The 17,684-nt window shown below is 41.6% G+C and overlaps 1 protein-coding gene across 1 annotated transcript; it reads left to right on the plus strand.

The window, feature by feature from the left end:
- Positions 1-9,615: 9,615 nt before the first annotated feature.
- Positions 9,616-15,346, plus strand: LOC119976023 (extracellular calcium-sensing receptor-like). The gene is made up of 5 exons (XM_038816093.1): positions 9,616-9,897; positions 10,756-11,589; positions 11,779-12,006; positions 14,247-14,370; positions 14,451-15,346. Exons 1-5 carry the CDS (start codon positions 9,631-9,633, stop codon positions 15,344-15,346), a joined length of 2,349 nt encoding a protein of 782 aa, XP_038672021.1. The 5' UTR covers positions 9,616-9,630.
- Positions 15,347-17,684: the final 2,338 nt, after the last annotated feature.

Below are 17,684 nucleotides of genomic sequence, written 5' to 3' on the forward strand. Positions count from 1 at the left end.
GTTAGAGTGTGGGTGGAGCTGAACTCTGGCTCTGCTTTTTAGTTTCGCTTTGAGGAAAAGCTTGGGTGTGTCTGTGTTTTTGATTTTGTTTTAGTGTTGAAGCTGAAGCCAGACAAAGAAGGTGTAATTTCGATCTCTCTGCAATCTAAAGAGTATCTCTAGATCATTTGGTGAATTCAGAGTGGTAACTGCTTTCAGAAGAGAATTTAAACCTGATGTGCTTCTGTTAAAATGTTTTTTGTTTGATGGATGTTAAAAGGAAAGTTTAAGGATTAATTAGAGTGTTATATTCTTTGGGGGGGGGGTGCATTTGAATTGATGGTTGCTAAGATTATCACTGTATATTTTAGAAAGGTTAACTGAGTTCATAGAATAAACATTGTTTTGCTTTAAAAATACCGTTAGATGTCGGCTGCACCACACCTGTAGAGTGGGCCGTGTGCTCCCCATACCACAATCTATTAAAGGTTGTGGGTCAGGTGAACTCCATGATACACTTTGGGGTTCACTAAACCCTGGCCAATAATAAATTGGGGGCTCGAGGGGGATAAAAGTCTATCTATTGGATTGGCTTAGTAAACTTAAAGATAGTGAGGGGTGAGCATATTGTTGGTGCTTTTCAGGTGTGCTATTTCACTTTAAGTGGGGGAGTGTGTTGTGGACAATGGCTCTTTCAGATTCTTTGACGTTTTTGGCGGGAGAGGGGGGGGGGGGGGCGGGGGGAGACAGTCACACGCAGTACCTTAGGGACAGAAACTAAAAACAGACTGTTAGATTTGGCAAATACATTGCATTTAACATTACCTGCCAAGGTGCTAAAAGATGAGGTAATTATGGTGGTGGCTAAGCATTTAAACTTGCGTGAGATACAGTTTGACTCATTGGAAATGGCAAAAATTCAGTTACAAATAAAAAAATGGAACAAGAGAAAGAATAAAAGCGGCTTGTATACGAAAGAGATAGAAAGGAAGAAGAAAAAGAGAGAGAAAAAAGGAAACAAAAGAATAGCCCTAGCAGAACAAAAAGAAAGATAAAGTGAGAAGCAGTTCAGGGAAAAAGAAAGAGAGAGAGAGAAAGAGAGAGAGGAAAAAAAAGAGAGAGAAAGAGAGAGAGGAAAAAGAACGAGAGAGAGAATTTGAACTTCGGAAAATGGCCATGAAACTTGACAGTCAGATTGAATTGGCGGAGGTGAAGGGGAACATACAGTTGGAGAATAGTGGTATGGATAGTGAGAAAGAGTGTCAAAGTCGAAGGCTTGGTGGGGCTACATTTAAATATGTCCAAGCATTGCCAAGGTTTGATGAGAAGGAGATAGAAGCCTTTTTCATTTCATTTGAGAAGGTAGCTAAACAAATGAAATGGCCACAGGACATGTGGGTATTAGAGATTCAAACAAAGCTGGTAGGTAGAGCTAGTGAAGTGTTTGCATCACTATCGGAGGAGGTATTTGGGACATATGAGGAGGTGAATAAATCCATCTTAGGTGCATATAAACTAGTGCCTGAAGCCCACAGACAAAGGTTTAGAAATTTAAGGAAATAATTTGGTCAAACATACATGGAGTTTGAAAGGATCAAAGATAGTAATTTTGACAGGTGGATAGGGGCTTTGAAAATAGACCAGAGGGATGAAGCTCTCAGAGAAATTATACTTTTGGAGGAGAAATTCAATTCCTGATGTAGTGAGAACTCATGTGGAAGAGGAGAGGGTTAAAACTGCGAGGTTAGCAGCAGAAATGGCAGATGAGTATGAATTAGTTTATAAATCGAAGTTTGGTTTCCGACATCAGTTTCAGGCTGTGAGGGATAGAAACTGGGGGCATGAGAAATACTCAAGTGGTAAAGATAAAGGTGATCTGATGGGAGATAATAAGGAGAGTTTACCTCAGATTAAAAAGGAAATATAGGAGGGTGGAAAAGAAATGAAAAGTTTCAAATGTTTTCACTGCAATAAACTAGGCCATGTAAAGTCACAGTGTTGGTTGTTGAAGAAAAGCACTGGAAAGGCTGATGTGGTAAAACAGGATACGGCAGTGGGGTTTGTTAAAGTGGCAAAGGAAAGTCCAAGTGAAGCGAAGGAGGTGCAAAAGATTGTACAGCTTGATCAAGAAGTGATTGATAAGAAGGTGCCAGATCGCTTTAAAGAATTTACTTGTGTGGGTAAAGTTTACTCATGTGTATCAGGAGGAGCAGGTAAAGAAGTCACAATTTTAAGAGATACGGGAGCTAGTCAATCTTTAATGGTGAAAGATCAGGAGTTAGGTATTTTGGGAAGAATGTTGCCAGAAAAGGTGGTAACATGTGGAATTCAGGGTGAGAAGAGTAGTGTTCCATTATATAAGGGAAGGCTGGAAAGTCCAGTGAAGAGTGGTGAAGTGGTAGTAGGAGTAATAACGAAACTATCTTGTCCAGGAATACAGTTTATCTTGGGTTCTGATGTAGCTGGATCACAGGTGAGAGTGATGCCTATTGTGGTTGAAAGGCCAGTGGAAAATCAGACAACTGAAGTGTTGAAGGACGAGTATCCTGGGATTTTTCAGGATTGTGTAGTAACAAGGTCGCAAAGTCACAAGTTAAGACAAGAGGAGAAAGGTGAAGTTTAAGTGACGTTATCAGAAACGATTTATGATCAGATGGTTGAAAAAGAACAAGAACAGATGGAGGATGAGGCGAATGATTTTAGTTCGGGAAAATGGGCGGAGTTACAATAGAAATTAAACAGATGTATCAGAAAGCATACACGTACGAGGAATCTGAGTGTATACCAGAGTGTTATTCGGGTAAAAGTGATGTCTTGATGAGACAGTGGAGACCTTTACATATGCAGGCGGATGAAAAGTGGGCACAAGTTCATCAACTAGTATTGCTGGTGGCTGTAGAAAGAAGGTGTTGCGAGTTGCACATGAGGTACCAGTGAGAGGTCATTTGGGAGTAAGGAAAACTCAAGCTAAAATACAAAAATATTTTTTTTGGCCTGGACTAAATAAAGGTACAGTTTAATTTTGTCGATCATGTCAAACATATCAAGTGATAGGGAAACCTCAAGCAGTGATAAAACCAGCACCCTTAATACCCATTCCAGTATTTGAGGAACCTTTTACAAGGATGTTAAGTGATTGCGTAGGACCGCTTCCTAAAACAAAAAGTGGGAATCAATATCTTTTGATGATAATGGATGTGTCTACTAGGTTTCCAGGGGCCATTCCAGTATGTAATATTACAGCTAAAAAGATTGTGGAGGAGATACTTAAATTCTTTACTAGATATGGACTACCCACAGAAATACAATTGGATAAAGGATCAAATTCTACCCCAAAGTTATTCAAAGAAGTTATGGATAGTTTAGGAATAAAACAATTTAAATCAACTGTGTACCATCCAGAATCGCAGGGCGCGTTATAAATGTGGCATCAGACATTAAAGATAATGTTGAGGGCTTATTGTCAAGATTATCCAGAGGATTGGGATAAAGAAATTCTGTTCGTACTGTTTACAATTAGGGATGCACCTAACGAGTCAACCAAATTCAGTCCTTTTGAACTAATTTTCGGCCATGAAGTAAGAGGACCACTTAAATTGATTATGGAAAAATTGGTGAGTGAGAAATCAGAACTTACATTATTGGATTACATGCCAAATTTTAAGGAACGAATAAATAAAGCAGGTGAATTGGCTACACAGCATTTAAAAGTTGCACAACATGTAATGAAACGGGTCGTGGACAAGAAATCCAAAGTTCGTAGTTTTGCCAGTGGAGATAACGTTTTATATTGTTACCAGTGGTAGGTGAACCTTTAAAATCAAGGTTATGTGGACCTTATCAAATTGAAAGGAAATTAAGCGAGGTGAATTATGCCGTAAAAACGCCAGAGAGAAGGAAAACTCATCGACTGTGTCCTATGAATATGCTTAAAAGGTACTTTGCAATTTCCTTCATTAATATTTCCTTGGAAAAAAATCCTGCTCACTCAGAACTGGTGTTGAAAAGAGGATGTGGGTGGATGTGTATATGCACATGTCAATCTATGTAGGTGTGCGGCTGTGTCTGTGTAGTGTACGTGAGTCTGTGTACGTGTGCATGTGTGTCTGTGTATGTGTGCGTGTGCATCAGTATGCATGTGTCTGTCTGTGTATGTGCATGTGTCTGTGTATATCCATGTATTCTGCATGCATGTCTGTGTATATGTACGTGTGTGTGTGTATGTGTGCATGTGTATCTGAGTATGTGTATATGTGTCTGTGTGTATTTGTGTATGCATGTGCGTGTATCTGTATTTGGTCTGTGTATCTGTGCGTGTGCATCTGTGTATGTATGCATGTGTATCTTCGAAAGTATGCATGTATTGTGTATGCATGTGTGTGTGTATCCTTGTATATGTTAGTGTGCATCTGTGTATCTGTGTGTGTATATCAGTGCCTGTGTGTATCAGTGCATGTGTGTGTCTGCAGGTGTATCTGTTATCTGTATCCGTGTGCATGTATGTCTGTGTATCTGTGTTTGTGTGCATGTGTATCAGTGTATGTGTGTGTCTGGGTATGTGGACGTGTGTTTCTGCAGATGGTATGTGTATCTGTGTATGTGTGAATGTGTACCTGTGTATGTGTGTATCTGTGTATGTGTGCATGTGTATCTGTGTATGCTTGTGTATCAGTGTGTGTGTATATATCTGTTTATGCATATGTGTGTCTCTATGTATGTGTGTATCTTTGTATGTGTGTGTGTGTCTGTGTGTGCATCCCTGCCTGTGTGTGCTTATATCTGTGTACTTGTGTGCATATATCTGGGTATGTGGGTGTCTGTGCATATGTGCATGTGTATCTGTGTATGTGTGCGTGTGTATCTGTGCAGGTATGTGTGTGTGTCTGTCTGTGTATATTTGGATGTGCATCTGTGTATGCGTGTGTCTGTGTATGTGTGTGAGCATCTGTGTTTGTGTGCATGTGTATGTGTGCATGTGGGTGTGTGTAGATGCATAGGTGTATCTGTGTATGTGTGTGTCTGTGTATTGTCTATCTGTTTGTATATCTTTGTATGTGTGTGTATATCTTTGTGTATGTGTTTCTGTGTATGTGTGTGTATCATTTACGTGTGCATCTGTGTGTGTGTGTCAGTGTGTGTGTATGTGTGTATCTGTGCATGCATTTATCTGTGTGTGCATACATCTGTGAATGTGTGTGTGTCTGTGTCTGTGTGCATGTGTATCTGTGTATGTGTGCGTGTGTATCTGCGTATGTATGTGTGTGTATTTCTGCATATGCTTTAGTGTGAATCTGTGTAAGTGTGTGTGTCTGTGTATCTGTTTATGTGTATATGTGTATGTGTGCATATGTTATGTGGGTGTGTATATGTGTATCTGTATGTGTGTGTCTGTGTATATGTGTGTCTATCTGTTTGTATATCTTTGTATGTGTGTATGTCTATGTGTATGTGTTTCTGTCTATGTGTGTTTATCTTTGTACATGTTCGTATGCATCTGTGTATGTTTGTGTGTGCGTCTGTGTATGTGTGTATCTCTGCCTGTGCGTGCATATATCTGTGTATGTGTGCACGTCTGTATATGTGTGCATGTGTATCTGTGTAAGCGTGCATGCGTATCTGTGTATGTGTGCATATGGTACGTGGGTGAGTATACATATATGTGTATCTGTGTGTGTCTGTGTATGTGTATCTGTGTTTGTATATATGTGTATGTGTGTGGCTTTGTGTATGTCTGTGTCTGTGTGCGTGTGAGTGTTTTTATGTATGTGTGTGTCTGTGTATGTGTGTATCTGTGCGTGTGTTTCTGTGTATGTGTACCTGTGTATGTGTATGTGTGTGTTTGTGTTTATGTATGCGTGTGCATGTGTGTGCATGTGTGTGCCTGCATATCTGTGTGTGTCTGTGTTTGTGTGTGTGTACATCTGTGTATGTGTATCTGTGTATGTGTGTGCCTGTGTATATGTGTGTATCTGTATATGTATGCATGTATCTGTGTATCTGTGAGTATCTGTGCATGTGTTTGTGTGTGTCTGTATATGTAAGTGCGTATCTGTGTATGCGTGCGTGTGTACCTGTGTATGTGTGTGTCTGTGTGTGTATCTGTGTATGTGTATATTTCTGTATGTGTACGTTTGTATCTGTGTATGTGTGCGTGTGTGCCTGTGTGTGTGAATCCGTGTATCTGTACATGTGTGTACTTTGCATGCGGAGATCTAAATGACGGATTTGGCCAGATTCCAGACCTCAGGCCTTGTGTGAAAGACACACATGTGACTTTTATCAGAAGGAGATTTTAATTTAATTTATCTTCGGCCTCGCAACTGCTGAAACATACTCCTCAACTTAGTTTTAATTTTAAGATGTAACTTTCAATTAGTTTAGCCTTAAGGTAACCAGGGTGCTGTGATATTATCGAAATATTTAAAACTCATATCTGGTGACGATATGGTGACGAAACGTAGTTCGTTTCCTTGTGTTCTCTGCGGATTTCTGTTTTTAATCGGATAAAGTGTACTCTCAAAAGGCCTCAAAAGTTTTTTGTTTAAATTAGAAGTGAATTCTCCTCTCTGAGGAATTGACTAACCTCTCCGTACGTCGGGGTAGACCGTGCACCATGTGATACAGAGAGACCTCCTATATTAGCTTCTGAGGTAATTCATTTGTTGTAAGAAGCTTTGGGACGCCCGCAGGTCACGAAAGCCACTATATAAATCTCAGCTGCTTCTTTCTCCTTCTAACCTAGAGGTAGGCTCTTTGCAATAAAGTAATGACTGTGTTTCTAGTTTTCCTTTTGGCAGCAGCTTTTCCTAAGAGGGAAACGCATGGAATGGTCTGCACCCGCCGAGCGAAAGATAATTTACCCGGTGTATCTGAGGATGGTGATATCATCCTGGGCGGAATATTCACGGTGCATTTAGATCCCAATCAGGACCTCCCTTCCTTTATCACTACTCCAACAGATGCGGATTGTAAAAGGTACGTCTAACTGTTGCCGTGGGCAACACCGTCTTCAATTACTGTACAAAATGACAACAACACATTTTTATTTCAGTCTTTCACAAATTCGAAGTATGATGTCCTGGATCCGGGATTAAGTTATCTTCTGGCTGGTTTAAATAGTTTTACTGTGTCCTGTAACGTTTCTACTTTCACGTGCTTTGAATTGGCTTCCACAGAGCGTTAACCTTCAATTATCGAATCGGCATTGTGCACAGACCCAATTTCTATTCCCCGCATTATTTGTTTGTTGTTCAGTGTTTCTATTGTTATAAATGTCTAATGGTAAATGTAATGCATCGAAGGAACATCAACATCCCGCCGGGAGTCAATACAAATGTTATTTGTGTGGCAGCCGTGGTATTACTGAAGCAATTTAACGATAAATATAACTAAAATAACGATTTTAAAATATAGTTGGGATATAGTTGCTACGAAACGAAGTGTGTACTAAACACTGTAAAGTTCTGAATGGCAGTGTCATTATTGTCACTGATTAGAAATACATGTTTTTTTCACATTGGGCGGCTACACGCAGTCCCGGCAGCTAAACCGCGGAGTTACAGTGGAGCTCAAAACAAATGCAGATGAATGCAATGATGCGGGAAACTTTGCATTGAGAATTGTGCCACTTTCTTCCCTTCCCGCGTTACCTTCCAGAAAATGGAAATTTTACGAGATAGATATGAGGTTAGGAAATGTTTTAGAAAATGTTGAATAATCTTTATTGGTGTCACAAATAGGTTACATTAACACTGCAATGAAGTTACTGTGAAAAGTTCCTTCCGGCGCCTGTTCGGGTGCACTGAGAGCGATTCAGAATGTCCAATTCACCTAACACCGCATCGTTCCGGACTGTGGGAGGAAACCGGAGCACCCGGAGGAAACCCACGCAGACACAGGGAGAATGTGCAGACAGTGACCCAAGCCGGGAATCGAATCAAGGTCCCTGGCGCTGTGAAGCAACAGTGCTAACCACCGTGCTACCGTGCTGCCCGTTATTGTTATATAAGATACAGTTGCATCTCTAGTGAAGATGGACCACATGAATGAACAGCAAACTTACAATATCTGTGGGCAGTTATTTTTAAAAAATTATATTCTTGAAGTTAGAAAGCCAATGCGCAGAGTGGACAGAGCAAGCCCTTAATCCATCTCACTGCTTGCTCCTAAAAACAATTCAAATTGAATCCAATTCGTGGTCTCCACAAGAGAGACTTGCAAGATCTTGCACGCCAGTGTAAGGGAACTGGAGAGCTATTTCAAATAGCACCTGTACCAATAATCGAAGATCTGTTTGAATAGGGAACACGGCAGCGAATCTTTCCAACTAATCAGATTGAAGATTCCCAATGAGATACGCAGGGTCTTAACCAGCTAGTGTAAGATACTGTATTCAATTTGTAAAATAATGGAGAGAATTAAAGGGAAGGAAATGGATTGGATTAAGATAAATGAAGGGGCATAAATAAAAAGTACATTTTAGTTTTAATAAGTGCATTATTGTTTTGAAAATCTACAGTCGCAATTTATTTCTAAATGAATGAGCTTCCACGTTTGCAAAATGTACGTTTTAGTGCCAGATATATTTACACCCTAACAGACTTTTCATCCCGATAAGAGTTCACTTATAATGAATAGGCAACTTAACTATTCTGACTTGTTCTGTGGCTCTCTATTACGCGCTTAACGCATATGAGTATCAAGCCTTCTGGTGTGATTATTTTCTAGGATGATTTCTGGAAGGGCAATTTTACCACATCAAGGCGTTCCGATTCCAATGCTGAGCGACACCGTATAGACAGTGGAAGTTGCTTTCCGATTTATTCCGAAGTAATCGTCGGTGCCCTGTGTTGCATTATGCTTAGAGCAGAATCTGAACACGGTCTTATTGACTTTATAGTGAACACGTTGAGTGTTTAGGCTTAAAGGATACTACAAAAGTTAGCTGTGCATTAATCTAATTTTTGCGATTGCGTCCACATGTATCATAATTGAATGAAACCACTTGTCTAATTTGCTTAATCGGAATCCCTAAGTAGAAACTTGAAATGAAATGAAAATGAAATGATAATCACTTATTGTCGCAAGTCGGCTTCAAATGAAGTTACAGTGAAAAGCCCCTAGTCGCCACATTCCGGCGCCTGTTCGGGGAGGCTGGTACGGGAATTGAACCGTGCTGCTGGCCTGCCTTGGTCTGCTTTAAAAGCCAGCTGTTTGTGCTAAACCAGCCCAAGAAGAAAATGAATTGGAGAGTCAAGATGATTCAAAATATGTTTTTACTGCAATACAACTGTTAACATTTTCAATCAATAAACATTATACTGTATTTGTGTACATGGGCATCTCTCTCTCCCTCCCTCTCTCTCTCTATACATACATTCAGTTACAAGGACATACATTCGTGTATCGCTAAGCCACTGGAATTTCACTCCTCGCAGACATGCCATTTATTCTTGTCCCTCTGATTCGAAATGGGAGAGGAATGATCTCTGGTCGTTACTCACTAAATATGTTCCCTCTTTGTTATGTTTTAATGGAAACAATTGCGTCCTAACTATACTATGCAACAAGCGATGGAACAATTTCTTGAATGTCTGAGTGTCATGTTTTGTTTCTATATTCCACAGTTTTCATTTGTCAAACTTTCGGTTGATGCAGACTATGATATTCGCTATTGAAGAAATAAACCAGAGCAAAACTCTCCTTCAGAATTTCAAACTGGGATATAAGATCTATGATGACTGCTCGTCCCCCACTATTGCGTCAAAGGCAGCGCTCGCTTTGGTCAATGGAGAACAAGCGGTAATTAATTACCCTCGGTGCAAAGGTTCCTCTGATGTGGCAGCCATTATTGGTTGTGATATGTCCACGGCCTCCATTGCAGCTGCAAGATCAGTCGGCTCTTTCGGAATTCCGATGGTAACGTGTGAAATATTTTTGTTCAACCAGTTTTTAAGTAGCTTCGGTTTTAAAGTTTATCAGTGCACTGGAAGCTCAATCACACACACAGCAACATTAAATAAAACCCTCCCATGTCTGAGGCCAGGCAGAGTCTGAGTAGGTGCGGAATCTACAGAGATTGTAAAATCGACATAAGCGTTAGTATAGCCGTTCGATGCTGTAGAAATCGCACGTTTTTGAAATCCATTTCCAATGGTGGTGAAGGGAGTGGATGTTGAAGGTGATGAATGGGGTGTGAACCCAAACGGGGCTGCTTTGTTCTGGGTGGTGATCAGTTTCTTACGCTTTCGAGAACCACTCATCCAGGCAAGTGGAAAGTATTCCATCACACTCCTAGCAGATTTTTAAAAACGTATTAAAATTTAGAGTACCCAATGCTTTTTTAATTCCAATTGGGGGGTAATTTAGAGTGGCCAACTCTGTGCATCATTTTGGGTTGTGGGGGGTGAGACCCGCGCAGACACGGGGAAAATGTCCAAACTCCACACAGACAGTGACCCGGGGCTGGGATCGACCCGTGCCGCAGTAGTGCTAACTACTGCGCCACCATGCAGCCCAAATGCCTTGAAGATAATAGACATGTTTTGGGGAGTCAGGACAGTTTCTTGGAGCAGAAATTCCAGCTGCTCAGTGTTGCTGTCTCTACAGTATTTATGTGGTTAGTCCAGTTCAGCTTCTGGTCAATGGCAACCTCCAGGATGCTGTTTATATACAAGTGTCACCGAAAAGCTTGCCAAAAATCAAACTAAATAGATTGAAAGAATTAAAAATACGCTGAACACAAGTTTACATTTATTCACACTTTCTCTTACACAGATTAGTTACTTCTCTACCTGCTCCTGTCTCAGCAATAAACAAGAATACCCCACGTTTTTTAGAACGATACCAAGTGACGACTATCAGTCCAAACTTCTCGCTGAACTCGTGAAAAGTTTCGGCTGGAACTGGATTGGGACAGTCAGGAGCAACACCGATTACGGGAATTTTGGAATGCGGGCCTTTATCAAAGAGGCGGAAAGATTTGGGGTTTGCATTGCGTACTCTGAAGTGTTTTACCGGACCGACCCTGCAGAGAAGGTCAGCAAAATAGTGCGTGTGATCAAAAAGGCGACGACAACGGTGGTGGTCGGCTTCCTCCATCCGCGAGAGATGCGACTGTTACTTAAGGAATTTTTGCGTCAAAATGTAACTGGGATCCAATGGATCGGAAGCGAAGGCTGGGTTACTGAAGATATAGTTTCACCCGAAGAGAGGGCAAGATTTCTGGTTGGGACAATTGGCTTGGCCACCCCGAGGACAGAAATTTCCGGACTCAGAGATTATCTTCTTAAAATTCACCCCTCTCTGTTCCCTGAGAATATCTTCGTGAAGCAATTTTGGGAAGCTGCCTTTACGTGCTCGTTCGTGGCCGGTAATAGGACAGAGCAAATTACTCCTGCATTTGAAGTGCGACAATGCACAGGGAAGGAACGGTTGGAAGAAATAGAAACTGCCTATCTGCCAGCGCTAATGGACGGAAGTTCCTATCACGTTTACAAAGCTGTCTACGCTGTCGCACATGCTCTAGACGACTTGCTTTCCTGCAAAGAAGGCAATGGACCCTTTATGAATAATACATGCGCTCAAATTTCAAATTTTCAGCCCCGTCAGGTATGCACATATTATTTGACGCGATCTATCCCAGATAAACCCCGTGTATAATGTGGACAAATGTGATCATGTTCTGCATTGTGACTGTCGGTTTTGATTTAGTATCAATGAATCTTAATGCATTCAACCACGCACATCTTGTCCATGCTATACTTAAATACTGACACTACTTGCATTATTCTTTCTTAGCTACTCCATTATCTACACTCAGTAAATTTCACAGATCGGACCGGGAAAATCGTGTATTTCGATGAAAATGGTGATCCAGTCCCAGCGTATGAATTGATCAATTTGCAAATGACTTTGAAAGGTACAGTTGAAGTTGTAAACATTGGATATTATGATGGTACAGCTCCTTTAGGACAAGAATTCGACCTGAATATCGGGGATATCATGTGGAGCAGTGCTGAGAATCAGGTATGTTCCTTAACACACCAATTCACGACGCATGTAAAACTGAGCTTCAGAGAAACAGCATTGAAAGCAGCTACAGAAATGTATTTTTATGAATGATTTGAACTTTGATGTCACTGACAAGATTGGTATTTATTATCCACCTTAATTTTCCTTGTTTAATATAAACGATAATAATAATATTTATTATTGGCACAAATCCGTTTACATGAACGCTGCAGTGAAGTTACAGTGGAAATCTCCTAATCGCCACATTCCGGCGCCTGTTCGGGTGATTCAGAAATTCACCTAACAGCACATCGGTCGGAACTTGTGGGATGAAACCGGAGCAGCCGGAGGAAACCCGCGCAGACACGCGGAGAACGTGCAGATTCCACCCAGACAGTGACCCATGCGGATATCGAACCTGGGACCCTGGCGCTGTGAAACAACAGTGCTAAACACCGTCCCGCCATAACCACTTTCGAAGCCATTTAAGAGGCAGTTTTCTCCCCTTTTTCATTTGTCTACCTCTTTTACTGCGATTTATAGCCGTATAGCTTCCCAGTAACTGCTCAAGTGCATTTCCATTCACTGCTAACCTTGTTGCAGAAACAAATCTGTCTGCAACATGTATCCACGGGTTCCTCAGCTGTCCCTAGTTTTGTTTCATTAAGCGAGTAGCGACCTTCCATTAGTGAGAGGTGATAAGAAGCAGGAAATTTTGAACAGTGTGCAGTTATTTTCTATAGGAAAGAAAAGGATGATGGTTGTCCTGATGGATCTTGTTTAATATTATGGAAGGCTCGATACCGTAGAAATAGATAAGATTGCTCCTTGTGTGGGAAGAGCGCAATTAGAGTCCGGAAGATATCGGCGTTAAATTACCCAGACAACGCTTGGACTATGTAAAACACAAGTGGGAATGGGATTGAATGGCAAGGATGCATTAAATGTGAAGCAGGATAAACACACGATGAATAAACCTACAGAATATTTGAACAAGAGCTGATGGGAGCAGAATCCTGTGGAACATTAGCATCCTTACGGACCTTTGTGCCAAAATGTATGCTTCTGTGCTTTGCATTCTATGTAAATCTGAAAAAACCTGCCATGAAAACATTGCTATTATTTATTTCGATTTGTTTAATTCCCAATGGGCATGACTGGACCAGTCATAATAATTGTGAACAATATGCAATAGTCTTATTCAATGAAGTAATCAGAGCTATCAGCCGATAGCTACCTCAGTTAGCTTGAAAGAGAAACTGCAGCTGCATTGAATGTAAACGCTGAAGTAAATTGTATCAATAGGCTCAGCATCTCCCCTCTCGAGCCTCATACCCACAGGTATCTGCTAGTTTTCACTGAACTCCACTGATTCTAAACTATGCTGATAACTATCAGTTTTGTTTTATTTCTTAACAAAATATCTAATTGTTTCTCACCAACAGCGTCTCAATATTGGAGATCACTGAAAGTTGATCGTTTTGTAATTTAGCAGAAATCTTCTTTTCTGTTCCTGTGACAATTTTCTCCTTCTCAGCATGAACTTTTAAGTTGGCAATTCCGCAGGAAGAGTGATAGGTAAAGGAATTCCATCGGCAATTTAAAGGGGAAGCAAAAAATGCTGGGGGAAACCATAAGACATAGGGGCAGAATTGGACCACTCGGCCATTCTAGTCTGCTCAGCCATTCAATCGTGGCTGATATTTTCTCATCCCCATTCTCCTATCTTCTCCCCATGGCCCCGATCCCCTTATTAGTCAAAAACCTATCTATCTCTGTCTTAAAGACACTCAGTGATTTGGCCTCCACAGCCTTCTGCAGCAAAGAGTTCCACACTCTCTGGCTGAATAAATTCCTCCGCATCTCTGTTTTAAAGGATCGTCCCTTTAGTCTGAGATTGTGTCGCCTGCTTACTCAATACTACCTTGCTCTCTACAGATCTGTGTATCACCTGCAAAATCAGCAACAGTGCCTTCAGTTGCTTCTTCCAGATCATTGATGTATATGGTGAAAAGCTGTAGTCACAGCACAGACCCCTGAGGCACACCACTGGTCACCGGCTGCCATCCTGAAAAAGGCCCCTTTATCCCCACTCTCTGCCTCCTGCCATTCAGCCAATCCATGTCCATGCCAGGATCTTACCCTGAACGTACAGGAGGAAGAGTAATCGGTGACAAAGCGATGCGCCCAGTGCTCCTTCTGGACACTATCGATCCCATGTGACGTAGAAGTAAGCATGTTTTCTTTTTCTTTAGATTCCACACGCCATTTGCACAGAACCCTGCCCACCTGGGACAAGAAAGGTTAACAGGAAAGGGCAACCAATCTGTTGTTTTGACTGCGCTCAATGCGCAGATGGCGAGATTAGCAACACCACAGGTCTGTAGAAATATTTTTCACCATTTACTCCGCAGTTCTGTGGCCGCGAGCACTTTTATTCAAAGTCTTTTATGTTTCAGGTTCCGCAGACTGCCTGAAGTGTCCTTTGGAATACTGGTCCAATCAACAAAAAGATCGGTGCGTTCTGAAGAAAATTGAATTTCTTTCCTTTGGAGAGATTTTGGGGTATGTGTTAGTGGCGCTTGCTTTAGTGGGAGTGGGTTTTACACTGGCCATAGCTGCCATATTCTTCCAGTATCGAGAAACTCCTATCGTTAGAGCGAACAATTCCGAGTTAAGTTTCCTCCTTCTCCTCGGACTAATGCTTTGCTTCCTGTGCTCACTGACGTTCATCGGGGAGCCAACCGGATGGTCTTGCATGTTGCGCCGGACTGCGTTTGGTATTGTATTTGTTCTGTCTATTTCCTGTATTTTGGGGAAAACTATTCTCGTTGTCATAGCTTTTAAAGCAACTCTTCCCAGTAACAATTTGATGAGCTGGTTTGGGCCAATGCAACAGAGATTAGGCGTGTTCGTCCTTACATTTCTTCAAGCTTTGATCTGTACTATCTGGTTATCGGTATCACCCCCCTATCCACTGAAAAACATGACTTATTATAGAGATATCATTATTTTGGAATGTGACGTGGGTTCTTTAAAAGCCTTTTATTTTGTGTCGTGCTATATTGGCCTTCTATCCACTGTATGTTTTGTGCTTGCCTTTCTTGCCCGGAAACTTCCAGATAACTTCAACGACGCGAAGTATATAACCTTCAGTATGCTGATCTTCTGCGCTGTTTGGATAACTTTTATCCCAGCTTATGTAAGCTCTCCTGGAAAGTACACTGTGGCTGTAGAAGTATTTGCCATCTGGGCATCAAGCTTTGGTTTGCTTGTCTGTATTTTTGCTCCTAAATGTTACATTATCTTGCTGAAACCGGAGGATAATACGAAGAAAAATATGATGGGAAAGTGACTTCACAATCCCCCCGAACCTTTAGCTGTTTTTCACGTATTATGCCCCATCTGTAACATCAATATGTATAATCCTTGCTTAATTAATGTAGCTTGCACTCAATTTCGGTGTAAAATGTCTGAGATATGAATGTGCAAGATTCAATATTGTCATTAAATCCATATTCAATTATGTGGAATGTATCATAGAGCAAGTGTGCAACCCCAAACGTGTATAAATGGACTGCAAAGTTATCGTTACTTGCATATGATTAAATAAAACCATAGTCCAAAACACATAGGAGCAGAATTAGGCTTCTTGACCCATCGCGTCTTCTCTTCCATTCAATCATGGCTGATATTTTTCTCATCCCCATTCTCCTGCCTTCGCCCCATAACCCATGATCTCCTTATTAATCATGAAGCTATCTATCTCTGTACTAAATACACTCAGTGATTTGGCCTCCACAGCCTTCCGCGGCAAGGTGTTCCACAGATTGACCACCCTCTGGCTGGAGAATTTCCTCCTCATCTTTGTTTTAAAGGGTCGTCCTTTCAGTCTGAGATTGTGTCCCCTGGTTCTAGTTTTCCCTACAAGTGGAAACATCCTCTCCACGTCCACTCTATCCAGGTCTCGGAGTATCTGAGTACTCGGAGTAAGTTTCAACAAGATCTCCCTTCATAGGGCAGCACGGTGGCAGTGGTTAGGGCTGCTGCCTCACGGCGCCGAGGTCCCAGGTTCGATCCCGTCTCTGGGTCACTGTCCATGTGGAGTTTGCACATTCTCCTCGTGTTTGCGTGGGTTTCGTCCCCACAACCCAAAAGATGTTCAGGGTAGGTGGATTGGCCATGCTAAATTGCCCCTTAATTTGAAAAAATGAATTGAATACTCTAAATTTTGAAAAAAAAAACATGCCCCTTCATCCTTCTAAACTCCAACGAGTACAGACCCAGAGTCATCACCCATTCCTCAAACGACAAGCTCTTGATTCCAGGGATCATTCTTGTGAGAGTCGTCTGGACTCTTTCCAAGGCCAGCACATCCTTCCTTCGATAAGGGTCTGAACTCTGCTCACAATGCTCCAAATGTGGTCTGACCAGAGCCTTACATAGCCTCAGAAGTACATCCCTGGTCTTGTATTCTAGCCCTCTTGGCAAGATTCCAACATTGCATTTGCCTTCTTAGCTGCTAAATGAACGTGCACGTTAACCCTCAGAGAATCATGAACAAGGACTCCCAAGTCTCCTTTTGTTTCTGATTTCCTCAGCATTTCCCCATTTAAAATATAATCTATGCCTAAGTTCCTCCTTCCAAAATGCATAACCTCACAGTTTCCACAACGTATTTCATTTGCCACTTCATTGCCCAGTGTGCAAATCCTTCTGCAACCCCCTTGCTTCCTCCATATACCTGTCCCTCGACAGATCTTTGTATCATCTGCAAACTTAGTAACAGTGACTTCAGTTCCTTCTTCCAGATCATTAATGTATATTGTGAAAAGTTGTGGTCCCAGCACAGACTCCTGAGGCACACCAGTAGTCACCGGCTGCCATCCTGAAAAAGAACCCTTTATCCACACTCTCTGCCTTCTACCAGTCAGCCAATCCTCTCTCCATGCCAGAATTTACCCTTAACACCATGGGCTGTTAAGTTATTTAACAATCTCCTGTGGGGCACCTTGTCAAAGGCCTTTTGGAAATCTAAATAAATCACGTCCACTGGTTCTCCTTTGTTTAACTTCCTTGTTACCTCCTCAAAGAACTCTAACAGATTTGTCGGATATGACCTACTGTTTGTATTTTACCATGCACTTCCAAGTAGTCCACCACCTTGTCTTTAATAACGGACTCTAAAATCTTACGAATTACCTAAGTCAGGCTGACAGGCTTATAATTTCCCGTCTTCTGCCTTCCTCCCTTCTTAAACAGTGGTGTTACATTAGCCACTTTCCAGTCCTCTGAGACCGTTCCTTCCCCCAGTGATTCCTGAAAGATCACAACCAATGCCTTCACAATCTCCTCAGCTATCTCTTTTAGGACCCTGGGGTGTAGTCCATCCGGTCCAGGTGGCTTATCCGCATTCAGACCTTAACATTCCCCAGAACCTTCTCCTTAGTAATGGTCACTTCACTCATCTCTGCCCCCTGATTCTCCTGGAGCTCTGGCATCCCACTGGTGTCTTCCACCGTGTAGACTGATGCAAAGTATTCAGTTCGTCTGCCATGTCTTTGTTTCCTATTATTACTTTTTCCAGTGGTCCAATGTCTACTTTTGCCTCTGTCTTATCTTTTATATATTAAAATAAACTCTTCCTATCCACTTTTATATCACTAGCTAGCTTGCACAATTTAATCTTCTCT

Source organism: Scyliorhinus canicula, chromosome 13, assembly GCF_902713615.1.
Source record: "Scyliorhinus canicula chromosome 13, sScyCan1.1, whole genome shotgun sequence".
In the NCBI taxonomy this organism is placed as follows: domain Eukaryota; kingdom Metazoa; phylum Chordata; class Chondrichthyes; order Carcharhiniformes; family Scyliorhinidae; genus Scyliorhinus; species Scyliorhinus canicula.

Bases quoted from the DNA above. Each gene is read 5' to 3' on its own strand.
- LOC119976023 (XM_038816093.1), top strand. From the start codon at position 9,631: ATGCAGACTATGATATTCGCTATTGAAGAAATAAACCAGAGCAAAACT. The intron at 12,007-14,246 runs GTATGTTCCTTA...CTTTTTCTTTAG, and splicing joins GGAGCAGTGCTGAGAATCAG to ATTCCACACGCCATTTGCAC. The intron at 14,371-14,450 runs GTCTGTAGAAAT...TTTATGTTTCAG, and splicing joins CGAGATTAGCAACACCACAG to GTTCCGCAGACTGCCTGAAG.